General features: G+C 36.5%; 1 protein-coding gene and 1 non-coding gene across 6 annotated transcripts; both read right to left on the bottom strand.

Annotated features, from left to right (window-relative positions):
- Positions 1-120: 120 nt before the first annotated feature.
- On the bottom strand, positions 121-26,199 carry LOC128679963 (uncharacterized protein). 5 transcript variants are annotated; one of them, XM_053762522.2, is made up of 10 exons: positions 26,019-26,199; positions 24,889-25,051; positions 11,312-11,444; positions 10,034-10,125; positions 9,040-9,236; positions 8,495-8,631; positions 7,789-7,935; positions 4,905-5,131; positions 3,914-4,099; positions 121-1,521 (listed from the first exon to the last, which is right to left on the bottom strand). In XM_053762522.2, exons 2-10 carry the CDS (start codon positions 25,048-25,050, stop codon positions 1,402-1,404), a joined length of 1,401 nt encoding a protein of 466 aa, XP_053618497.1. In that variant the 5' UTR covers position 25,051; positions 26,019-26,199; the 3' UTR covers positions 121-1,401. The 5 variants fall into 5 exon arrangements, with proteins under 5 accessions (XP_053618497.1, XP_053618496.1, XP_053618501.1 ...); XM_053762521.1 differs by having other exon boundaries at positions 25,816-26,034; XM_053762526.1 differs by lacking the exon at positions 26,019-26,199 and adding an exon at positions 25,816-26,008 and having other exon boundaries at positions 24,922-25,051.
- LOC128680023 (5S ribosomal RNA) lies at positions 5,579-5,697 on the bottom strand. Its single transcript, XR_008405803.1, has one exon. It is a non-coding gene; the product is annotated as a 5S ribosomal RNA (ribosomal RNA).
- Positions 26,200-27,894: the final 1,695 nt, after the last annotated feature.

Raw genomic sequence — 27,894 nt, 5'->3', positions numbered from 1 at the left:
ACAAAATCAATTAATAAATCAATAAATTATACCGTAGAATTTTCTAATAAAATCGTTTATCTAGAATATCATGATTTGTTATGATTTAATTTTTTTATAATAAATTTATTTATAACAGAAATTGATAAAAATGTGATGACGGCGCTAGTGTGGCTAGTGGCGGCTAGTTCTTCCTAAGCTCAGCGGATCTTAAGCTCAAGTATGTTTTGTCTCCTTCTGTCAATGTCAAATATTGTGATGGGGACAAAACATTTTACTTAAAACTTTCTGAATAAGATATTAAATATATATAAAATGGATATATTTTTCAAATGAACTATCACTTATACATATTGATAAAGGAATCTTTACATATATTAATTTTCAGAAATTGTATTAAATGTGTGCGTGTTACAGATAAGTACATATTTTAGACCTCAACGTCTATAAACTTAGTTGTCATTTTGGCGGAAGTTCCGTTTCGAGGCTACGTTGCAAAATGTCCTGTTTGAAAATTGACTCTTTCGCAAAATGTCCTGCAGACGTACTATCAACTATTACGGAACGATTCAAATGCAACGCAATTCAATTTAGGAACCTGAAGTTTATCTGTAATTTATCGCATTAAGTGACGATTCTCAAAATGTCTCCTATGTGAAAATTCGTCTCATTGGAAAAATGTCCTTTTTTCAAAATGTCTCTTTATGTGAAAACTCGTCTCATTGGGAAAATCTCCTTTTGTCAAAATGTCTCTTATGTGAAAAGTCGTCTCATTCGGAAAATGTCCTTTTCTCAAAACGTCTCCTGATAGTAAAATGTCACTGTAACTGTCTTTTATATGTCAACTTATCCATAGTTACTATTTGCGAAAGGGGCATATTGCGATAGGGACAGTTTGCCAAAGGGGCATTAGACCACTTAGCCCATTATGATAGCATATTAAAATACATATAGATAACACAAGGCACCGCACAAGCAGTAGCTTTTATTGCTACTACACTAAACAAAATTCTACATTTTAATAATAGTTTTAAATTTTTTACAATAACTTTTAATGTAACTTGGCATAGACAATAGGATTGTGATTAGTATAAAGCTGTCTGGTCTATATAATACAAAATTTTATTCAAATACATATTGTTCATATCTCACTTTACATTATACAGGATAATTATTAAGCATATTTTAACTAAGTATTAACTTTATGAATAAGAGGGTAAGTCTATGGATAAAACAAAAGTACTCCCTCGCATAGACCATTCAACTCTATTTTTCGAGTCTATGGTCATCATAAGAGTTGCTTGTCATGCTCTACTAATAGAACTGTGAAAAAATATGAAAAACTCCATGGAACCTACCACAGTACCATAAACCACCCGCCTCTACGCTAATCTATGGTCAAGTAATGTCAGTCTACGGTCATTATTTTTGGTCATTAGGTTTCTCATCCCGCAGCCCCTCGCTGTGGCGCGTGCGGCCCGCCATGTCGAGGATGGCCTTGGCTTCAGGGTTCACGTCCAGAATTGACGTGTCTCTCTCGTCCTACAAGGAAGTTATATCATATTGTATAATTATATCACAATCATTGTTTGTAGTACAGTCGACAGCAGAACAATCTAGAGGCGAATTTACAATGAATTTGGCCACCTACAAATTCATTGCAAATTCGCCCCTAGTACCGCGGCATAAGCGATGGTGGTGTAACGGTTAAGACCGCCTAATGAAAACGAAAGGTCCCAGGTTCAATGAAATCCTACTCGTGCCATATTAATTTGTATACCAATCTTGACTCGTGTATAGAGTAATACAATAATTCTTATACCAATACCTGCTTCCGGTGAAGGGAAACATCGTGAGGAAACCTGCACACTGGTTGATAGATTAGTTCTGTAGTATGCAACTAAATTCATGTCAGGCGACTTGAATCAAGTCTGGTACCAGTGTTTGCAAATAGTACCTACACTCGATATTAAATGTAATTCTAAAAACTCTCTCATTCTTAAAATATTGAAGCTTATTTAAGTTTAATAATTAAGCCTATTAGTCTATCATAAAGTATTTTATCTTTATAAATAAAAGAGTAAAAAAAAAACAAAATGGTAAATAATTTAAACTAAATCTAAATACACTAAGTATTAACTAAAAGTTATTAGCAAGTCCACAATATCTATATTCTACTATACAACCAAACAAATATGTATTTAATACTTATATCAAACGATACAATAATCTGTTTCGGGCATATTTTAAGAAGAGACGAAAATCACGTCACTCAAAGGGCATTAAAGATGGAAGTAAAGGGGAGGAATAGAGGAAGACCTGAGAAGAAATGGATGGAGCGTATCAAGGATTGTATGAACAGGAAAGGAGTATCAATGGATATGGCAGAACGAAATTACATACTGTGTGCCGACCCCACATGAGTGGGATAAGGTCAAGAAGAAGAAGATCACGAAAGAAAAAACGGATATTAAGAAAAAGATAATTGAGCAAACAAAACAAAATAACAAGAATCTCATCATACACACAATAATGTGACATGAATACAGACAACAGCGTCTACCTTACGAACCGGTGCACTGTCAAACAATCAACGGAACGGACGTAATAAAAACTAAATTCAACAAATAAAATTAGAACTGAAATATAATATTGCCGTACCATAATTTCTATAAATTGTCCATGATTTGTGGTTTCCTTATAATTTCTAGCATTTTGCGTTCGGACGCGAGGCGGTCCAGCACGCTGCCGTGCGGGGGGGGGAGCGCGTGTTCCTGCGGGGGAGGGGGAGGGGGGGGGAGAGAGAGAAAACTTTAGACAACGCCATGTACAGCGAACGTGAACCATTCAATTTTGAAGATTAGGCTATGCTTTTACAACCGGCTGTCTGCCTGACGTCAACCCCCATTGCGGAGTGTCAGGTCAGAACGACAGAGAGGACAGTGCGCTCGTCGTTTGCCCAGTTTTACAACTATAAAGATGTACTTGACTTAAGTATCTTGATAGTTTTTCGAAGGGGTTCAATAAAATTAATTTGGTTTCGTCCTCTCCGTGTAACGACAAATTTAATAAGTTTTCACTTAGACAATTAAAAAGGCGGCATTTTGTTGACATTGACACTGACAGCCCTGTCGTTAGACAACACCGTCATTCCTTCAAATTTCAACAAAGACAAAAACATTTTTACTACCCTAATTTACAAATAATAATCAGTGTTGAGCGTAGAGTAAAATTTAAATAACATTTGATTTTTCAAGATTTTAGAATGGTACTTTATTTTTAAGAAGGAAATAATGACGGCGGTCAAAACGCTCGAAAATTCACTCAACAACGCCTATATTGTCGTATTGTACGAGGTAGAAAATTGTATGGAATACTTCTGTCTCATTTGATTATGGCAATTAGTTGTCTTCAGTTCTCTCTGTCTTTGGTAGGAGAGGAGTTAATAGGAAAGTATTGACAATGACAATGGTATAGAGGTTTAGGAGTACGTATGAGATTAAATAACAAAACTAGCTATTGCCCGTAGCTGTGACTTAAATTTGACGCAGAGTCATTGACTGTACTTCAATATATGTGCAGTACTTTCGCATGAGATTGTTTGAGCATAGCGTATTTTCGGTCGGACGGATCGCATATATTTTTTTATATACATAATTGGCAGATTGGGTCTATAACACAAAAGAGAGCGAGCCTTCCAGATATTACACGACTAGTGTAATAAAATAATGTGGTCAACCAAATCACCACATGTGATGTGGATGATCACATTACACTATTATGCTTAAAAAATATCCATAAACTGTTATGCGTAAATATTATTATGATAAACAAAACTATGCCACGTTTTATTTAGGCAATTTATTCATGGCACGCACGTTATATAGTGTCTTAAAATTTTATGCAAATCGATGGGGGATCGAAGAAATCATACCTCGTCCTTTTCCAACAGTGGTTTATCGCCGACGCCCCACACCTCCAGACTGCGGATGCGGAAGCCGGACTCCTTGCTGAGGCGCCGGTAGCCCCGGAAGGTGCTGCACGACTCCGCGCTCGAGCCCGACCCGAAGGGCTCCGCGGGCACCCAGATGCCGCCGAACCCGAATTGCCCGCCCATCAACTGGGTTCAACATGTATTATCGTTTAAAATATAGCATCTGACAGTCCGCTACAGTGATGACCAACAGTGTTTAAATGTCTTTCTTTCAATATTTCTTCTCATCGGTGGTTGTTCCGAAATGCTAGTAGTTTGTAGCTTTTTGAGAAGTTACTAATTACTATAGTGGCTGAGAAAATTGATATTTTCTCCTGTTCTCTGGACGAATTCACAATAAAGTCTTATATAATATGTTTTCTTTGAAAGTAGGTTAAGTTTGGTGAAATAAATAAATAAATATATATATGATATAAAATTTGACGTGAAAAATTTGATTTGATAGGTATAGCTAATCCTAACTAATATTAAAATGTGAAAGTAAGTTCGTTTGTTACTTTATCACGCTCTATCTACTCGACCAATCTTCTTGAAAATTTGCATATGTGTAATTTGAACTTCGGAGAAGGACATAGGGGCATCTTGGAATAATAACTATTCCTGTGGGAAATTTACGCAGATGGAAAGCTAGTTTGACGACCTCGGTGGCGCAGTGGCAAGGTTCTTGCCACTGAACCGAGAAGTCCCGGGTTCGATCCCCGGTCGGGTCATGATGGAAAATGATCTTTTTCTGATTGGCCCGGGTCTTGGATGTTTATCTATATATGTATTTGTTATCAAATATAGTATCGTTGAGTTAGTATCCCATAACACAAGTCTAGAACTTACTTTGGGGCTAGCTCAATCTGTGTGGTTTGTCCTAATATATTTATTTTTATTTATTTATTTATTATAGTTCTTACATATTTCCTACAAAAAAACTGTGACTCACCAATCCATTAGGCAGAGTCTTGGTGTGATGGTTGAGATATTGATAGTGGTCGTTGTAATTAGTGGCGGGGTAGACTCTCATCTTTGGGGTGAGGGTGAACAGGAAGGCGTCGTCGGTGCCGGTGAAGGCGGGCGCGAAGGCCCAGGGCTGCGGGGCGTAGCCGCCGAAGATGTAACCCGACGAGTCCTCGATTATGATGATCGAGGCGCCCTGGTCGATGATGCGCCCTGGAAATATTTATAAATTATTTTTTTTTAATATCTGAAGGTATATAAAAAGATGGCTTTTGTACATGTACAGTGAAAGTGAAGAAAATAGATAAAAATCAAATGTAAATGTCTAATTTCTGAATAAATTTATTCAGAAATTAGACATTCACAGGCACTTTTTCACGTCATATTCTAAATTAAATGATGTTTACCAAAGCTACAAACTACTAGCATTTCGGAACGACCACTGCTGAGAAGAAATGCCGAAAGAATCTCATTCAAACAGTGTTGGTCCCTATTATGCCAGAAGGGCTTACCATTTTTTAAATATACAAAATACAATATGAACACACCCAGTGTTACCAGCCAATTGGAAAAAGCGCCTTCAATTATTTTCACACTTTCTTGACAATAAACAACACTTATTTCCTGTTTCGTTCTGACAACAAAAAAATAACTGCAAAAAGCCAACATCACGTGGTGTTCCCAGGCGGTCACCCATCCAAGTACTGACCACGCCCGACGTTGCTTAACTTCGGTGATCGGACGAGAACCGGTGTTTTCAACGTGGTATGGACGTTGGCGACGATCGAATTGAAATAAGGCCACATATTTTACATCTTACTATTTTACACATACTCTTAAAAAGAAAGCATTAAATTTGTAACGCATCGGATTTTTTAAGAAATATTGTACGAAACCAACGCAAAAAAACAATATCGTAACGGATGAACGTTAGTTAGCTAGTTAAACGTTTTGATATACATATATCAAACCATTACATATATAAGGTCCATAATAGACCGCCCCTCCGCGCCTACGCCCATTGCGGGTTTTGTTTATTTAAGTTCACAACATAACAGTGTAAAATCAAATATACACAGAAAACTAAGTACAAAAGTACTTACTACTAATTTCATTAATAATGCCAAGAATGTCATTGTGTGTTTCATTCCACGTAATGACCACAAGCCTCAGCCACGACAAATACGACTATGAAGAAGATAAAAGCTGTCATTGTGGTAAATAAATGTTTTATGAAATATGAGTATTATAAATATGTGTTGGCTGTAGTGTGTGCATTAGGCATGCAATATCATTGAACTCTGAGATAGTTCAATGCTTACTTTAAAAAATATATTTTCTACAAAATCAACAATAACAAAATAAACTGAATTTAATGTTGATTGAGAAGAGGATATCTTCATGAACTCAACATTTTATTCCAGGCTTTTTATCAAATTTCATCAAAATTATTCCATATATTTTTTATAATTGACAAAACTAATGTGATTTTGTTATAAAGATAAGCATATAACGAACATAAAAGTCAATTTGTTAATTTCGTGGCTAATTACATATTTACTCACTAGATGGCGCTGTTCAATTTTAAAACGCGCTATGGTTTGTCTCTCGCCATTCATACAGTCGCGGTCTAAACATTATTCGTTAAATCCGTTCAGTAGTTTTTGAAGAGTTTTTTTGGAGTATGTGACATTGGACTCACTCGGAGTTCGATGGTAATGCATACCTGTAAACCTGTATTCTGTTGGCTATGAAATTCAACCAGTAAGAAAATATTGTTATTATTGACTTTTGAAGATCATACAAATCTATTTATAGCAAAATCACTTTAATTATATCAATAAAAATTAATTAAAGGAATAATTTTGACGAAATTTGATAAAAAGCCTGGAATAAAATGTTGGGTTAATGAAGGATTCTTACCTATGCATACACTATAAAGTAAAATGTTTATCAACCATGTTATCCTACTAATATTATTATAAATGAGAAAGTATTTGTCAGTCTTTCACGCAGAATCTACTGGACAGATTGTGAAATTTCGTACACAGGTAGAATATAACCTGGATTAAACACATAAGGTACTTTTTCTATTGGATTCTTCCTCAGTCGTTAAGCGTTAGTTTGTAAGAAATTACAACATAATATAAAATTTGACGCGGAAAAATCTATAGAAGATTTAATCTCCGAAATATGGCGTATCATCACGTTCCGAGATAAACGAGTGTTTGATGATAGCCACAATTGATTTAGATAGTATGACAGATAAAGTATATAAATAAGGTAGGACTAGTGTAGTATATACGTTTAATTTAAACAAAAAAAATATCAACTTGTGTCAGGCTCTCATCTCCGCATGTTCCGGGATGCGTTCGGGACTTGCATTCTTGGAATTGAATGATAATATATATGAATAATGATAATAATAATGATCCGAGATATTGATAACAAGAAGTTATGAGCATAACTACTTATTACCAATATCTCGGATTCTAAGCAATAATACATCGCGTTGAAATCTATGCAAGATTTTAAACCATCCGCTATAAAACTGAGAAAAACGCATCAAATTACATCCAGTAGATATTAAGTTTTGCGCGAACAAACATATCAATCATTAAATTCATTTATGCAAATTAATGAATTGATTGATTGATTGATTGACATAGCCCACATATAGTTTTATTACTGGTATAGATTATAATAGATTATTGGTATAAATACAGACTTTGGAATCTTTGACTTTCATTTCTCGGTGAACTACTTACTACCATTGTAACTTTCTGAATTAAAACGGACAATCAGCAACTCGTGTCTCGCAAAGAATTATTCCCGCTTATAAGTATAGGAGTATGAGTAATATTCCTCACCGGTCATGGTGGAGAAGGACTCCCCGTGGATGTTGGTGGAGAAGAGGAACCGCCACTTGTGCTGGTGCTTCTGCGGCAGGTGGCTGGTCAGCCACACCACGTGCGACAGGTCGATGAACGCTGGGTAGTCGGGCATCGCCTCCAGACCTGGATATTATCATTTTTAACCGCCGACGCAAAAAGAGGGGTGTTATAAATTTGACCTCTAAGTTGTTTGTCTGTCTGTGTACGTGGCACCGTAGCTCATCAACGTGTGAACCGAATTGCGGTTGGGATGCGGTCTTTTTTATTTGATAAGTAGCTAATTCTTATGTGGTTCTTAGATATATTTCATCAATTTCAGTTCAGCCGTTCAAGTTGTAGCGAAATGAATATTCAAAGTCGGCTTTTTTAAATTTTTCTAATAAATAAACTTAAAAGTGGCCTTAATGATTTGGCTTTGTCCAACAGTGGGCATCATGAGAATTCTTTTTCAGATTTCAAAGGCCAATGGTGGCCTTAATGATTTAGCTTTGTCCAACAGTGGGCATCATGAGATTTTTTTTGCAGATTTCACTCGTGGGCCATAAGGAGATCTAAGGCCAACAGTGGCCTTAATGATTTGGCTTTGTCCATTGAGAATATTTTTTCAGATTCCAGTCGTGGGCAATTTATTGATTAATGAGGAGACCTAGGGCCAACAGTGGCCTTAATTTTTTCGTCTCACCTTCAGTCATAGGCAGCAGCGACGGCGACATAGGCGGCATGGGCGTGGGACTCTCGTCGCCAGACTTCTTGTTGATGCCGTACAGATTCACGAACACTAATTCTGCTAGCTGTTTTAGCAGAGTGTTCAGTTGTAACCTGGAATCATAATTTGTCTATTTTACATCTCCATACAATTTCTGTGTTGTGCGCCGTCGGATAAGCGCGTGACGGATGACAACGGAGCAATGGGGCATGGCTCTAAACTTACGAGGTCTACTCTACAGCTCACAGGGCCACTAGTTTATTTGTCTAATTTATTAATAGGAAATCAAGGCAAATTTAGTTATTTAGTTATTGAATTAAAAATCTTAAATAATTTTTAATAGAATGAACGGCTTCCTATACCGACCGAAGACTGGTTCTAAAATCACAAATGAATCACATAAAAATTTTAAGATTTTTTTTTACGTTGACCTCGGGTTCATGGAATCACAGCTCTAAAAGAACGAAGACTTCAAGAAATTCATTAATATGAACAAATAATGTTGTTTTCACTTATCGTACCATTTAGACAGCTGATCAGCAGTACAATGGTGGTGTGGGGAGTCCAAATCCCCCCCAACCGTGGCCGCAATAGCTTCCCCCAAAGCCTGGACGTGAGACGCCTTGCCGCGGAAGCCCTTTTCGATCCATGTCTTGGCGCGCCTGGAGTTCGACGACTTGAGGATCTTGATGTATGTCGAGGCTATGCTTTCGCAGTACTGGAAAATAATATTTGATAATTATACAATACTCACTTTGACATGGGATAACTCCTTACTTCAAAAAATTTCAAGAAGATTGGTTGAGTAGATAGAGCGTGGAGAGATAACAAATTTACTTCCGCATTTATAATATTAGTTAGGATTATAAATGCGAAAGTAAGTTTTGTTACCTCTACACGCTCATATACTCAATCAATTTTCTTGAAATTTATTGCATATATGTGGTTTGAAGTGCGGAGAAGGCCATAGGGTAGTATACCTATTTTTTATCCCGGAAAAATAAATGCTCCCGTGGGAATTTCACGCGGGCGTAAAACTAGCATTCAACAAAGGTATATTCTTTGCATGTGGTCCATGAAAAACCCATGTGGCACGCGTAAAATTCTCGAACCTGTGACCTTTCGATCTATCTTTCATCTCTTTCTTTCATCAGAGCTCTTCTTTACACCGCACGGTCTTCGACATACTTAGTTGTCGGACCATTGGCACGGAATTAATCCTTTATAACAAGCACTTAATAATACAAACTAGAAAAACTTTATTATTCTTTTACGCTAAAACTAATGGACGGATTTCGATGAAGTTTGGTACACGAATAGAATGCACCGTAGTTAATAAGCCTGGTTGTATCCGTCAATCCGCAATGGGCCCGAGTGGTGGGCCATGGCCCATACTCCTTATCCATGCATAAGGAAGTCCTGGGTCCCAGCAGTGGGAACGTTTAAATGGCTGTTGATGATGATGATGATATTAACTCATGCACTTGAAGGAATAAAAGTTTTTGATCCCTTCACCTCCTTGATCAGCTGGTAAGGCAGCTCCACAGACTCGTTATAGTCTTTTCCGAGGCAGTTGTACGTTACCATCAGTCGTTCGTCCACCGTACCTGAAATAACCAATAGGGATATCATCAGGCAATGGTCTGAGCCATATAGGCAAGGGCGTAGTCAGAATTCTATATAGGGAATAAGAATAAGCTACAGAATAAGGACACTGTCAGTGTGTATTGTGACAGTACTTGGCGGAGAATTAATATGGCGGTAGAAGAAGATTCCACCGGACAGACGTCGTCGCCGTAGCTTGCTGAGTCAGTCGCCCAGTGACCACGGACCTTTGTAACAAGGTCCGAAACGTCTGGGGAATAGAAAAGGTATGTGCGCGTTTAATACCTGTTATTTAGTATATAATCTATATAGGGAAGCTTCGCAAAAGCTATGAACCTCGTGGGAATTTCAGTTTACAAGCGAACGACCGGTCTTCTAAGGTAGGGCATCCCCCCCCCCCCTCCCTGCCCGTACCTAGCTACGCCCAAGGACACATGATGTTTTTTTACAAGCTTTTATTTAACCCTGCACTTAATGATTCCACCCGAACAAACATATTACTCAATGTTTGTAATAGAAAAATTTCGAATCTTGCAACTGAATTTTGAAACAGACATCTCAACCGCTTAAGCTGAAATTTCAATGCATGAGGAATACGACTATAAGAATCACTATTTTATTTTATCGCCTATACTAAGATATAGTATATCTCGTCCGAGGATATTTCCTGTTCTCACTTGACTTTTACAATCTGTGCTGATGAGACACATCTGGTCTGGCACATTCAAAAATTTTTCATTAGCCAGTGTAAAGCCAAAATATAATGTAAAGTATATTAGTGGATTGATATCAATAAAAATCGACATCGGATCAAAAATGTTGATTACGTGAGTGTATGAACAATACTCGTAATCTATACTATTATTATAAAGAGGTACGCGTTTGTGAGTTTGTATGTTTGAGGCGGGTAAACTCCCGACTCTACCGAACCGATTTCAAAAATTCTTTCACCGTTAGAAAGGTACATTTTCCAAGATTGTTATAGGCTATATTTTTATCTAAAAATTCCCACGGGAGTAAAGCCCCGCGCAACATCTAGTGATCTATATAGGCAAGATTCGTGCATCTTGGGAGACCCTACGAAGTGTACAAATAAAGCATGCACTGATCGTGGCATATTTCTAACACAAAAAAAATTACATAACGGTCGATTCGACCAAGATGAATTATCATTTGTCATTGACTCACCCCTAACATTATAAACGTATAGTTCAGCGAAGCGATTGAAGTCCACGGTAGGCGACTTCTGCTGACCAGATCCGAAGAGAAAGTTGGACAGGTACTGCGCCAGCCGGGGGTCTATCTGGGGACCCCAGAATTTCTGTGGAACGCCAGAATTATCGTGTTAGAACTTAGAATATGACAGACGTCCTCCTAAAACTGAATAGTAAAAGTGTTGTGTTTACCAAAATGTATTACCAAATTCAAATAATTTATTCAGAAATTAGACCTCACAGGCACTTTTCACGCCAATTTTTATATTAAATGGTTATTTCTCACAAGCTACAACCTACTGGCATTTCGGAACGACCACTGCTGAGAAAAAATGCCGAAAGAAACTCATTGGAACAGTGTTGGTACCTATCATGCCAATATAAAGATTTTAATTTAAAAACCACGTCAGGTCGTTTCCTAATTGATAACTGTCATTATAATTTAATCGATTTTTTAACGATAAACTTAGATAAAAATCTGATGATTAGCTCTATTGGAATAATGTATCGCAGTGGCGGTCAGAAGTGATGAGTAATTATATTGTAAAATATAAAAACAAGATTCTGGAATGGTTGATTGTATCGTATCGTAAACAAGTAACTTAGCAACAACCAACACTTCCTCTCAAGTAACCATTCGTCACTCTTATTCCCTATTACACAGTCAAACATAAACCCAAACCAGACACACACTTTTCATACTTTACACGAGGCAAAGGTTTCGTCAGTACATCTGCAATGTTATCTTCAGTAGGTATGTACTCCAACTCGATTAACTTTTCATTGATGCAATGACGAACATAATGATACCGTATATCTATATGCTTAGTGCGACGGTGAGCAATCGCGTTATTAGCTAAAGCGATTGCACTTTGATTATCAATTCTAACTTTGACAACCACAGTATCAGTGATGTTTGCAATATCTTCCACTAACCGTAAAAGATATGTCGCTTCTTTAGAAGCCTCCGATAGTGCAACATATTCCGCTTCTGTCGACGAGAGTGAAACGCAGTTTTGTTTACGGCACTCCCAGGAAATGGTATTCAATCCTAATTTGAAGATATATCCTGAATATGACTTCCTATCCTTGATCTGTCCTCCCCAGTCAGCGTCGACATACCCTGTAATTCCATAATTAAACGGTTCATTAGACTTCTGGAATATGAGGCCTAAGTTATACGTTCCCTTCAGGTAACGCAATACACGCTTAGCTGCCTTCATGTGTACAGACTGACAACATGAATTATACTGAGCCAAGAAGCTCACGGCGGCTGATATGTCAGGTCTAGTATTACAAGCTAAATAATTTAAAGCGCCTACCAAAGACTGGTATCTAAATCTTAAAGTTTCTTGGCAGTTCTTGTCATCACTATGGTAGTCCTTACCATCATCACCCCCATCTGCCAAAACTTTATGTAGATTAAGCTCAAGTGGGACTTTAATCGGCTTGCAATTATCCATATTAAAGTCTTTCAGTAAAGTTTCTATAAACTTTCTCTGGTGTAGAAAGAACCCATCATTATTTCTTCTCTCCAAGCCCATCCCTAAGACTTGCCGGGCTTCCTTCAAATCTTTAACTTTAAACACCTTTTGTAAACCCATCAGTAAACTTAATTTACTGTTTATATTTCTAAAAAATATAATAAAATCATCCACATAAAGACATATAAAAATATCATCTTTATAATATAAACAGTGATCAATGTCAGAACGTTTAAATGACATTGATAGTAAGACACTATTTACTTTTTCATTCCATGAACGACTGGCTTGTTTAAGGCCATATATTGCCTTCTGCAATAAACAAACCTTTTTATTCGAATCTTTTTGAACATAACCTTCCGGTAATAGCATATAAACTTTCTCATGCAAATCCCCGTTCAAAAATGCTGTATTTACATCGAAATGATGCACCTGTAAATCATTTTCCGCAGCCAAAGCCAGCAACAACCTTAGAGTTGATCTTCTCACGACCGGTGAAAATGTCTCAAAATAATCTACGCCATATGACTGTGTAAACCCTTTTGCGACAAGACGAGCCTTGTATGTCATTTTACCGTCAGCATCATATTTGTATTTATAGACCCATTTATTTCCAACTACTTTGGCTTCAGGCGGTTTCTCAACTACCTTCCAAACGTCGTGCTCTTTCATAGACTCTAATTCACGTTCCATTGCTGCTTGCCACTCATGACTATCTGGCCTTCTTAATGCTTCTCTGTAAGTCCGCGGTTCTTCCTCTTTATCATTTAAACTATGATAACAATATAATCCACTTTGAGTACTGCGTAAAATCCTATTCCTTAAAGGATATCTAGGTTCCTCTTCATGGCAATCTTCAAAATTATCAACATCATTTTCATTTGATGTACCGATTTCATCGTCAATAGATAAGTCATTCGATACATCATTAGGAACTACCGGTGTTGATGTAGATGGCTCTACCTTTGAAGAGTGATCTATTTCCCATAGAACAACATTATCATTATCATCAGTCTCTAGAGGAGAATCAACCTTTGAACTTAATTCAGATTCCAGTTCACCAGATTTTAACTGTAAATCTGAACCTTCGATAAAAATAACATCTCTTCCTGTTATTATCTTTCTTGGATCGCTAGGATTTGCTAATCGATAGCCTTTGGTATCTTCACAGTACCCTACAAAAATATATTTATTTACCTTAGCGTCCCATTTCTTTCTTTTCTCTTTAGGAATATGTAAATAGGCAAAAGAACCAAATACCCTTAAATGATCCAAGTTCTGTTGTTTTCCCGTCCACATTTCTTCCGGAATTTTCCCATTGTTTGCACTATGAGGTAATCTATTTTTGACATAAGCCGCTGCATTACAAGCTTCTGCCCAAAATTTCTTATTTAATGCTTTATCCAATAACATGGTTCGCGCCATCTCCGTTATGGATCTAAGCGACCTCTCCGCAACACCATTTTGTTCCGGTGTGTAGGGAACCGTCAACTGATGCCTTATACCCTTGCTAGAAAGAAATAATTTAAAATTCTTATTTACAAACTCCGTACCATTGTCCGTCCGTATACTCTTGACTTGTAAACCTGTCTCATTTTCCACATGTACCACAAAATCTTTGAAAGTTTTCAAAGTTTGAGATTTTTCTTTGAGAAAATAAACGAACATTTTTCTCGTAAAATCGTCAACAACGATAAACATGTAATGAGCACCTCCATACGAATGTTCAGACATTGGACCGCATAAATCCGCGTGTAACAAACCAAGTTTGTCACTAGCTCGCTCTGCCTCACTCCTTGGAAAAGGTAATCTGTGCGCCTTACCTCTAATGCAAGCGACACATGGTTCCATTACACTCTTTCCTCCAACTTCGATACTTGGAAGCTTGCGTAAATCACCTAAATTTACATGCCCAAGCCGCCGATGCCAAAGCGCCAACGAGTCCTCAACTTGAACCGTAGCCAAAGCCCCATCTACAACAGGAAAACAGTCATCCAACATATAGATACCCGAGACTTCACTAGCAGTAACCACAAGTTTACTCGTAATTTGGCCCATCGATGAGTGAATCAACTTACAACCATCAGAATCAAAAACCACTTTCCAACCCTTCTGTACCAACTTACTAATAGACAACAGATTAACTCGCAAATCAGGTACATATGAGCAATCTCTTATAGGTAACAAAACTCCTTTTAAACTTACCAAAATGTCACCCATACCTGTACTTGACATTTTCTCATCATTCGCACATGTCACAACATTGTTATCAGTAACCTTAAAGTCTCTAAACCAGTGCTTTTGAAAACTCATGTGATTTGAAGCTCCACTATCCAAATACCACAACGAGGGATTAAATGAATTATGGACTGACAGCGAACAATATAATCCAACTTTCTTCGAGCTCGGAGAAACCGTTGATACATTTTCTCTGTTTGCATCCTTTTTCATTTCTGGACAGTTTATTTTTCTGTGACCTTGCTTCCCACATTTAAAACACTTTACTGAATTTTTATGTTGTTTCCTTGTTACTAAAGCTGAATTTATAGGCGAAGAATCCTTAGAAGAGCTCTGAACAGAATCTTCTTGTAAAAGCTTTTGCCGAACATTTTCTGAGGTAAGTTTCATCCCTGAGTGCTCTAAAGCCATCCGCAATGGGCGATAAACATCAGGCAAACCTCTTAAAAGTACCACAGCAACTAAATCATCATCGAAACTTTGATTTATCTCCTTCAGCTTTTGAGCGTGACTCATGACCGCTTGAACGTAATCATGCATCGATTTATGATTTTCCAGCTTTTCATCCAAGAGAGAATTCATTAAATTTATTCGTCTATTAATTCCTTTATCCTCAAAAATGGCTGCCAACGCATCCCACACTTCTTTAGTATACGAAAGATTTTGCACATACGGATAGAGTTGAGGTTCCAAATGAAGACAAATCAAGGTAAAAGCCTCTTGATCCTTTTCAATTTCTTCTGTATTGTCCTTCTCTGGAAGTGTTTGCGTGTATTTCAGACATTTTTCACGAATCAGTAACAATTTTATTGCGAATTTCCAAGATGAGTAGTCATCATGTCCAATCAATTTGGTAACAGAAAATTTCGTGTTCTGGGACATGACCTATTGGAATAATGTATCGCAGTGGCGGTCAGAAGTGATGAGTAATTATATTGTAAAATATAAAAACAAGATTCTGGAATGGTTGATTGTATCGTATCGTAAACAAGTAACTTAGCAACAACCAACAAGCTCCAATGGGGGTAAAGACGTGCGGTATAAATAAACGAACTTTGTATGGAATTATTCATAATGGCGGACTAAATAAAAGCGTGCGTTACAATCCTATACAAAATAACGCGAAACACGATCGAATTACTAAGCACGTGTGCACCGTTCTTTAGTTAGTCCTCTTAATGTTTAAGAGCTTTTCGTCACGCTCACGCTAAAGAGTTACACCTTGGCCAGTATTCAAGAACTTGAATATAAACGAAACGCAACGGTTTCGCTTACGACCCCATGACATGTAGACGTCAGCTACATAAATAAAAATAAGGTTCCGTTGTGTATACAACTTTCTTGGTATTTGACAAACAACGCAGAAATTGTATGAAGTTTTCAGGTACGTCAACGCACGTCAGCGTCAAAACCTATGGAATACAACGGAGCACATGGAAGTCACAACGTGCTGCGTCACTAATCGTCGTAACGGAGCACGACTGAGCAATGAGGCATGCCTCGAACCGCTGCATCAACAACGTGTGGTTACTATTTTCACCATTTGCACCTCGAACCCAGTATAAACCGTTAATAACCAATTGGAAATACTAAATGCTGGCTGGAAATACATTTTAATAGTTGTTTAATGAGCCCTGCGCGCCGTCAACTGGAGTTTATAACGGTCCCCGAGGGGACCCACGCTTTCTCAAAAAATTGGGAATAAACTATAGGCGAGGTGAGTCGATGACAGTAGCGCCACAGTCGGTCTATTTATCAATTTCTTAGAGAAAAATTAAAAATGGCTTGACAAATTATGTCCCTAGATAAAGGACTTTATTAGCAAGCTATATAGTTTTCTATTATGATAATGTGGTCACAGGTTTCTAGGGAGATTTTTTTAAGCATTTTGACCGCCATCATTATCTTAGAAATCAAATGTTGATAATATTTAACACTACCCCCAACACAAATTATTATTCGCAAATTAGGGTAGATAAAAGATTCTTGCCATTGGAAATTTTAAAGAGGGTAATGAAATCGCCCTCTAGACTGATTTTGGTGGCCACCAGAACTGTTACTGAGTCTGAAACGGTTCTCCGACTACGAGCGTATCGTCGACAGAATGTTTCGACATCGGGCGATTGAACGACAGAACCCTTCGTCTACGAACGATTCACCGACAGAATAGAGGAGACATTCTGTCGGCGAAACATTCGTAGACGAAGCAATTGTCGGAGAACCGTTTCAGACTCGCTATGACCACACTGTATAATGGAAAACAAGCTCGAAGAAAATATTACAGGAAAGCTTTGTCCTAGCACTTAATTTAAAGAATCGATTCAACTACCGAAATATGTTTTAATGGTGACCAAAATTTGAGGTGCTATTAGCGTGAAGCGCGTGAAGTCAACAACACAACAATTTACTTAAATTAGTTCAAACAATATTTGGAACAATAAAAAAATCCAACTTTATGGACACCCTTCTGTACTAACTCGCGAATTTGTTCCGAAAACTGTTTTTTTTTATAACGTAACGATCGTACCCATCACACTATATGTATATCTGTTGGTGAAAACAGTTGAAAACATTATAGATTGTAGATTTTCCATTGGCATGAACCGATAAACATTGTACCTATTACGATAAAATTCTTTTCCATTTTACAATTATTTTCTGATTGTCCGGGTCTTGAATGTTTATCTACATAGGTACGTATTTGTTATAAAATATAGTATCGTTGAGTAAGTATCCAATAACACAAGTCTCGAACTTACTTTGGGGCTAGCTCAATCTGTGTGATTTATCCTAATTTATTAAATCTGTGTGATTTATCCTAATTTATTAAATCTGTGTAATTTATCCTAGCTATTTGCATAATATTTACTGGACAAAAGCCCTATATATTCTACCATAATTGGTACTTTCCCCATAATATTATGTAACGAATAAGTTCGGTGTGTGCACAGACAATCTTTAGACCTAAACTCATTAATTTATTTTCAATAATAACGTTTTTCTATGGAGAAATGTTAAGCTTCATACAAATTAAAAAACTTTTTAAAAAATCCTCAAGGTTTAAAAACTTTTATACCTACCCAGCGGCATAAGCCAGACGCGTTCCATTATACGCAACGCAGTCAATCATTGTTCTGTAAAATTCCTGAACAATATCTCAGTCGGCCTTCAATATTTAATGCATGTGTGGTTTTCTTCACTGCGCCCGTGAAATAATAGATTAACGGATATTGTTTTGGGACCATAGATGTAGAATATGCTAGACACCGCATCTTAACAAAATATTGTAGAACCAATCATGTCATTTTAGCGTTACATAGCCGAATGGCATAAAAGCGCAGACGCTCTTTGGGCGCGGAAAAAACAGGAAATCTAATGAGATTTCCAATCCGATGAGAAAAAATAATTAATGAATTATTTTTTTAAAAATAGTATTGAGGGAAAAGAAACATGTGGTAGTTGAATGGTAAACAAACACCGTAGCCCCCATTGGCTGCAGGAGTTGCAAGTGACCCCATGAGTTGCAGGTGTCCTGTACATACACCTGTAACTCGAAATGTGTGCGAGTGTGCATCTAGGTTTCATTCAATTTAATTGCGACCAATATAAATATGTTCCCTTTTTGCTTCTAATATATCTATAGCCTAACTTCTTCCAGCGCAATATTAACTATAAATCGGTGATCCCCAACAGGTTCGACATTGGGGCCTTCCAGAGTAATTCACTTTCTCAAAAAGTCTGCAAAGTATAGGCAACCTCCTATAAGTCCCTTAGTCGCCTCGTACGACATCTACGATATGATATAGTGTGGTGCTATTTTAGGGCGGAACCACACGCCACATTTTGATTGCATGGGCTGCGGTGTCTATCTCATCTATAGAAAAATATACATCTATAGTTGAGACCAATAAATAGCCAAGAAGATTTATCAGATTCTTGTATTCTTTTCTACATACCGGCAAAAAACCGCAGCAAGGCAATATGATACTAGACTTTTTAATATCTCTGTGATATTAACAGATTTTACTGTGAAATTGAGTCACTCACGTCGGCAGCTATGCAATAAATTAGTTATTGCAACAGCTGAACATTTAATGTGAAATATTTTTGCAACTTCTTTCGTTTTACCACACTGTTTATAGCCAAATATGGCGGTGACCTGGGGTGCAGCCAATCAACATGCGAGGAACATACCATCTGACAACAATTTAAAGGTTCCACCTCGATAGATTGTAAAGAATGTAAAATAAAAAAGTCGAAGCAAGGGACTATGAGAACCTAATCTTAAAACTACATTTCGACTATATCAGTTCCAAATTTCATCGAAATCGGCCCAGTAGTTTTCGAGTTTATTCATTACAACCAAAGAAACCAAACAACATGAATACAAATCTTTATTCTTTATAATATTAGTATAGCTATGGATAGTCGAAAGATTTTGGTAACAAAACTAACCTAAAATAAGGTTTTTCTTTCGTTGTATGGTAACAAGGCTAAGATGGTGCATTGTATAGTAGGTCTAGCTGAAGATAAGCAGTCTAAACTTGTGGATTGAACGTTACATATTGAAAGAAATAAAGAAAGAAAAAAATAAACTTTATCGGCAAAAACACATGTATTCAATGTATACAATATATGTATATACTTCAATTCGACCTCGGTGGCGCAGTGGTAAAGTGCTTGCCTCTGAACCGAGGGTCCCGGGTTCGATCCCCGGTCGGGTCATGATGGAAAACGATCTTTTTCTGATTGATCCGGGTCTTGGATGATTATCTATATATGAATTTGTTATAAAATATACTTAGTATCGTTGAGTTAGTATCCCATGACACAAGTCTCGAACTTACTTTGGGGCTAGCTCAATCTGTGTGATTTGTCTATATATATGTATTTATTTTATTTATTTATTTCTTTTTCTTATCCCACTAGGCACAGTATGTAAGTTCCTTCCATTTCGTTCTGTCATTCGCCATATCCATTGATACTCCTCTCCTGTTCATACAATCCTTGACACACTCCATCCATTTCTTCTCAGGTCTTCCTCTATTCCTCCCCTTTACTTCCATCTTTAATGCCCTTTGAGTGACGTAATTTTCATCTCTTCTTAAATAATGGCCGAACCAGCCTAACCTATAACTATGTAATTTCTCATTAGCTGGTGCTACTTTCATACTTCCTCTTACATACTCATTCTTTATTTTATCTAATCTAGTTTCCCCGCACCTCCATCTCAGCATTCGCATCACTGTCGCATGAAGTTTCCTTTCATGCGTCACTTTCGTCGCCCAACATTCAGATCCAGCTCAGCCATATACTATGGAAGCCATAACGCTGATTTTCATTTGGTACCAAGATATGAAGATATTTTCATGCCGGCTCCACACTGTCGTCGAACAAACTTCGGTAGTTTCGGTATACATTGCTGGATTTTCATTGCGGTAAATAAAAGCGCTCATACTAACTACGCAATGTTCACGCATTCGCGTCGGCATGTGTTCAGCGACAGTGTGGAACTGGCATTACACTAGAGTTAGCCTCATTTACGCGACCAGCTTTGTTAATATTGGCCATTGTGCGGCTATTTGCTGGCCATTATTGTTTGTTTGTCTGTCTGTCAATTTGCCTGATTGGATTGGTCAAATTACGTGGACACAGGCCTTGTGATTTCTAAGCAAAAAGGTGGATAATTTGCAACATCATTAAATTTGTGCATTGGTCGAAGCGTAGCTAAACTTTTAAAGGTCAGGTAATCTAAACAAGTACTATATTTCTGAAAGAGAAATAGTATTTTATTTAGAACCTTAACGTTGGCTCTCTCTTATCTAGCTACATTCGGGGCTGTAACGCCGCAAAGCCCGTGGTCAGCTAAAACGCTGAAAAAAAAAAAGAATCGGCAGTGATTTTACGATCACCTACGCGACACCGACTCTTGGGAATGCTGTTGTTGCTCTTAATCGTTAACGCTTTATACTTAGTCGCCTCGTACGACGTTCACTGGAGGATATGGAATCCTAGGCTGCAACCCCAACGAATACCAATCTATAGCACAGCTGCACTCAACTGCAACATCTGCATATCAAATTACCTTTACAAGCGGCCGGCCCGGATTCGCTCGGGTAAAAACATAACAAATTATGTACCTAAACCTTCCTCAGAAATCACGCTATCTATTGGTGGTGAAAACCGCAAATCCGTGCAGTCGTTTTTGGGTTTATTGCGAACAAACAAACGCGGCAGATACCTTTGCTTTATAGCTTTATAATATGTAAGGATGCGTCTGTAATACGGGCGTAATCGCGGCATGTGATTCTGCAGCCAACCTACTAGATTGCATTCTGATATTTTTAGTACCATTTATCGCCTGACAACTTTTCATAACACGTCCCGTGACGTCATTGGCGGGAATGGACCATTGTTTATTGGTACGGCGCGGCGGTCGGGCGTGACTGAAGATTAGGTATTTTTGACCGGGAAGCTCGATTTTCATCTGTGTCTGAGAGCACAAACACATCACACAATTTTTGAAACGTGGGTTTCATGTTTTACCGACTACGGGTATGCAAAAATCAATAAATGAGGGCATGGTATCTATCTATTAAATAACAAAAAGGGTAGGTTTTTGCCCAGCAGTGTAAACTTTTTGGAATTGGACGACGACATACTGGACTTCCATATACATATATCTTCATCCTTTATAGAAAATGTAGTCTCAATTTACGACAAAGATTTTGCTGGCCATTGTTTACTATTTAGTATACATATTGTGGTAACTGTGTTCAATAGAAAACTATAATACTTTTTAATAAAATTAATTAGCCAGTGTATCAGAATCTCCTGTGGGATTTTTTTGTGTCTGCTATTAATTAAATGAAAAAGAATACAAATGTTATGATGCCGCTAGTGAGCTTGGGGCCAATCCTTATGTTTACACATTATAAAATAAAACAAAGTCCTCAGTCGCGTCTGTCTGTCTGTTTATTCGCGATAAACACAAAAACTGTCGGACGGACTTTTTAACGGGTTTCACCAATAGATACCTAGTGTGATTCGGATAAGGTTTATTATTTATTATATTTATTATTTACACGAGCGAAGCCGGGACGCACCGGTACGATAATTTATACTCAGTGAAGTGATCCCTAAACTAAATAACATAACCAAACGTGTTGCAGAGAACTATTTCCGTAAGTTTACACCTACACGTCGATTCTGTCTTCTGTCCTCAGTCGCGTCTGTCTGTCTGTTTATTCGCGATAAACACAAAAACTGTCGGACGTACTTTTTAACGAGTTTCACCAATAGACAGTGTGATATTCGGATAAGGTTTATTATTTATTATATTTATTATTTACACGAGCGAAGCCGGGACGCACCGGTACAATAATTTATACTCAGTAAAGTGATCCCTAAACTAAATAACATAACCAAACGTGTTGCAGAGAACTATTTCCGTAAGTTTACACCTACACGTCGATTTTGTGAGTTGTAAATCATCTCAGTTTTAATGACCGGCGCGAGCGCAGACTGCGCGAGTAATAGACGACAGCGATTTTATGAGAATTTACAAGGAATGTGTCAGAGACGGAAGGCGAGCATAATCATCATATGCAATATGCATATGTTTTTTTTGTTTAACACAAACCAAAAGCATATGCTTCAACGCATCTATAACGCGTATCTTGTGAAGAATAATCTCATAAAATACAGTTTAATTCTTAGATTAGAGAGCAGATAATCCACACAAAGATCATACAAACTATTAACTGTAATCTGTAAGTATTAGTTCTTATTACACCACTTCGCACAACCTTCAATATCATTAGTTGCCAGACATATGTTCCTTGACGACACAACCCAGCACTTTGATTTAGATTCGACTTAGAATATTTGTTTTGCGAGGCCTATATTAGTTTATTTCGATTTTACGTTCAAAGTTCAAAGGCGTAGTGAACGAACCCCCCGCCTCTAGTCGTCCTACATAAAATGCAATTCTGCAATGTCGCTACACACATATTACGGTTCCTTACACCACTTCCAATCTAATCTAGTAGAACATTATCATCATAGTCGTATCCTCATGGCTGAGGGTCGTGACCACCAGTAGCTGTGGCTCTCTCGACCAGGGCCTCCCAGACAATACGATCTTACCTGCTGTAAGGCCCGGTGGACCTCGCTGCGAAGTCCTTATCATATACCTTCGTCTAGTTGATGCTTTTCCTTGTCTACTTCTTATCGAGTGTGTGTTAACACTGGTGTCAGATTTTATTAATTCGCCTAAAGGGCATCTGACGTGACGTGAAACATAGAATTCACTTGACTTCGACATAGTAGAGCGTGGTTCATCGAACGTACAGATAGTAAAATATGCATTCGTAAAAAATATGCGTGCATAATTTAGAGCAAAAAAAATATAGGCTACGAAACTACAGATACTGAACAAAGCAAAAACAAAATCTATATGAAAAAAAATCTGAAAAAGTAAAAAAAATACCTAAATAAACCACCACCCCAAACAAAATCAGCTTTGGCACACAAAGTTGGTATTAAACACAATACTTGGTAGTGACAAATGAAGTTTGAAGTGAACAAAACTATGCTAAAGTATATTATTTACATACAAGTATACATCATTATTAATTGCAATCAAGATAAATGTAAAATCTGTGACTGTAGAATATTTTGCTAATGCTACAGACAAAATGAAGACAAAAAATCAATTTCGAATGTTTAACTCACAAAAGCTGAGTTGTGTAAACATTGGACAAAGCTTTTGAACTTTCAGACTAATAAAGCACATCACAATGCTTATTAACAAGAAATAAACCCTCTCTCTCTCTCTGTATAATGCGCTCCCAGTAAGAGACATAAAAATGTATTAAATTCAAAAGTAAATTATTTGGCTGGCTCTTAAATAAATGTTTTTTATGAAATTAAGGAATTGTTCCAGCGTCATTTATAATTGAAAAATTTACATGGGACTTTCCTTTGTGATTATTAATAGTTGAATTTGAATACTTGACATTCCTACGCCAACTGTGGCAGAATATGTTGTACTATTGATTATTGTGTTGAATAAACCTGAGCATATACATGCTCACATCTTGGCTTGTAATGCCTCGAAGCTCTGGGTCTACTCAAATATGACTTAAATTTTCCAAGATTTGGCTTTATCAGCCTGACTGCAACCCCTTTGGGAATGCTGTTGTTTGCTTCTTTGTCAAGGCTTTATATTCCTTTGTTACCTAATATAAAACTCCTTAGAGGATTTATAGTGAAACACATGCCTAATTAGATAAAAACTGTGCTGGGCAAAAAAATGATTTTTATATAATCTGTGTTTTCCAAATATATATTTTTTTAATATTAGAGTTCTAGTTTTTATGGAAGAAGTTTGTAATACAAATGAAATGCAATTAATATTTTTACTTGTATGCAAATAGGTTTAATTGGTGACAACAATATAAACTAAAATGCAATAAAACATACACAAAAAATCTAGAATAAGTATAGGAGTAGATAGCTACAAAATATAGAAAAATCATATCTAGGTAATATCACAAAATACTTTCTAACATACAATTTTTACTTTTTATTATGTTCTGTACCACAAAAGGTAAAAATGTAACCCTTATAAAATGGCTTACCTATGTAAAGGGTCTGATTAAATATTATTTTAATCTTAACAATGGTAAGTTATGTGTAATTCAAAATATAAAAAGTAATGTTAAATATTTAAAAATGGAACATGAATTAAATTACCGCAACACAAAATGTTGTCACCAACCAAAGAGAACTTAAATGATAATAAAAAAAAACAAAATGAACACACTTCTAGCAACACTGCATCTACTTTGCCACTCACGATGAGATCATCCTCCCGTATCTTCTCTGAGTTCTTGCTCGCCGCCCGGAATGTCTGTGCCACATACTTTTGTTCGTCTTTCGTGAGTAATGTACATTTTGCTGCTAACTTCTTGCTAGTGTTGCCCATTCTAAAATTGGAGAATTTCATTATTACATAGTATAAAACATATCTATAATATAATGTATAGTTCTCATATAATCTTCGGTACATTGGTTCCAAAATTTGTATTTTTTTTAAATTTCCTATTCTCTAACTAGTCAAATCAGATAGTTTTTTCTAATGTCAAAAACAACATAATATGTTAAATGAATCAGGCTCCATATTATAAGGAGTTTAAATAAAACTAATAAATTAAAGGGTCATTTAATTTTTGTGTTAGTTTATTTAAATAGGGTATTTATTTATTTTTTGCCCAGTTAAATAGCCAACTTATTTCATTATAGGTAGCTACGTTTTTCCAGTGTGACATAGGGTACTTCTTATTTTTATAACGGGAATGCAACTGGTTAAAAATAATAATGTTATGTGTTACACATAAATGGAAAACATTATATTGTTGATATTTATCAATATCTATTTTATGCTCTGATAATGATCTGAATAATCATTTGATTATTCAGATCATTATCAGAGCATAAAATACTTGTCTGCCTTCGACCAAAATCAACGGGGAAAAAAACTTGCACTACACGTCTTAGGAACCATGGTCATGGCTAAGTACTGACCTTTCTTATAACAAACATCTTCGTACATATAAATTTGTTTATTTCAAAAATTCTCCTAACAGAATGAAGGATAATATGGGAAATTAACTACGTATTTTTGTGCTTTTTTCTGCTTAAAAATTGATTTTCTGATTAAAAATTGAATAATACTAAGTAACAAATATACCTCTCCCCAAATCACTGTTTCCGATCAAACAAAATAAAAACAATTCTTCAGATTTCCATCTAAAACTTCTTATCACACCTATCGTCAGGTTCTTTCACTATTTTCAATGTAACTAAACATTATGATAACATATCTAAACTAGAAAGATAAGAAATTGAAAAAAAAATCAATATATTTTGCAAAAAAATGTAAACATAGGTTACCTGTCAATGTCAACTCAACGTTATTTTTTAATTTTATTTTTTTAAACAAATACTAGTCCTTTGACGACGTTAACACTGCACGCGTAAAGAACTCCGGAAAGCAAAATACACAACTTGCTTCGACCGTCGAGTTACGATGACTGCCTTTTACCTTCCGGGAATAAACTAAGACTCGCAATTTGGGTTATTTCACATTTTAAAAGGGATTTATACTATACAGTTACTTTATCGGTGGTGGTGGTCCATTGACTCACACACATCGGATCACATGAGCCTATTAGCTAACTCCTAATCATTATGTAAATACAATGTACATGCCGTCGATCACAATGATAGTAAGAAAAATCTAGGTATTTTGTTTAAAAGTTTGCAATTTAATAAGTTATTGGACAAAATGAAACATTACCCACTTCACTATCTATACAGGGTGGTTATAAAACATCGGCAAATAAAATCTTTTGAAATAGAAAATAATGATTTTATTGGATCGGACGATTAGATGAACGACTTCATTTGATTTCATTTGATAGTAGCCTTGGGTTTTCACAAACTAAGTATAAGTTGACCCTCCTTGATAGTTATTTAAGTATTTACTTTATTTTATTACAAAGGATATTAGTATTTTTAATGAAATACATACGTTTATAGTAAATACAATTTTTATTTCACAACCCAGACTAATAAATTTCATGATAACAGAACTATAAATTGAGACCGTTTTAGCAGTTGCAAGTGCTTATTTTTATTCATTTATCATCTTGCATGTTCCGTTCATCATTAATCTTAAATGAGGGTCGTACCGTATGTATTTACATATTTTTTATTGTCTATCTTGATACGTTTTCATCGGGGATTGAATGAGGGTAACAATTGTTATCAGTTTATTGTCTTGCTTGTTCCGTTCACGATTGGGGTGGGGGCGATCCATTAGAAGAACTGAAGCTGTCTCCAAATGCTATATAACCCAACGATCCAACTGTCCAAAACGTTGATATGAGAGTTAGGATAGTGTATCCCATGACCACTTTTTTCGCGCTTTCACTTGGTACTCTGTCTGCGAAAAATCTATTTAGAAGTACTAGCATATGTATTTGAGGAGGTACCGTCAAAGCCGTAGAAAAAAACTTCAGTTTCGGTACTAAAAAGCCAGGTATACAAGATCCAAAAACCAGAAAGCCGAAAATACTGGCGCAGACGAGGAAAGTCCCAGCGTATCCTGCTGGACAAATACCGGATCCAATTATGTAACTCCAGTGAGCTAAAGTAGCCGTTCGTAGAAACCACAAACCATTAAATAAAACTGTTGTTAACAAGAACACCATAATCGAAGATATTATGCACATTATATTTTTTATATTCATCAAGTTCATAATATCTGCGAAGTTTAGAATATAGGGTAGTTAGGTTTGTATTATGAATTCTGTATACGCATCTTGATTAGGTTGTTAGGCACCAGTTGCGATGCTTCAAAGATTTGCTTGCTACATCTTTATTTTATTTTTAAGGTGTTTCATAAAATGTAGCAGAAGTTGTTTAACGGAACAATGTCAGTCTATTTGACAGTCTGCGACTGCGATGAAGAATATTTATTATTTCCATAGTAGGTATTCAAACCTTTTCTTTATAAACTTTAGTATAATTTTGTAGTAGAGCACAGATATATGAACATTGAAGTGTTCTTATATCTGTGTAGTAGAAAACATGTCGAATTGAAGTGTCATCAAACCACTGTTTTGATATCTGTGCACCAGACAGACATATTCTTCGTTCGATAACCGATACGAATAATCAAATAAATAAAAATCCGATCAAGTGTGAGCCAAACTTACGAACTAAGATTGTAATGCCGTTCATTAAGTACTTTACAAGTCATAAT

This window comes from Plodia interpunctella, chromosome 22, assembly GCF_027563975.2.
Source record: "Plodia interpunctella isolate USDA-ARS_2022_Savannah chromosome 22, ilPloInte3.2, whole genome shotgun sequence".
NCBI lineage: Eukaryota > Metazoa > Arthropoda > Insecta > Lepidoptera > Pyralidae > Plodia > Plodia interpunctella.
This window is presented reverse-complemented; position numbering and strand designations above follow the sequence as displayed.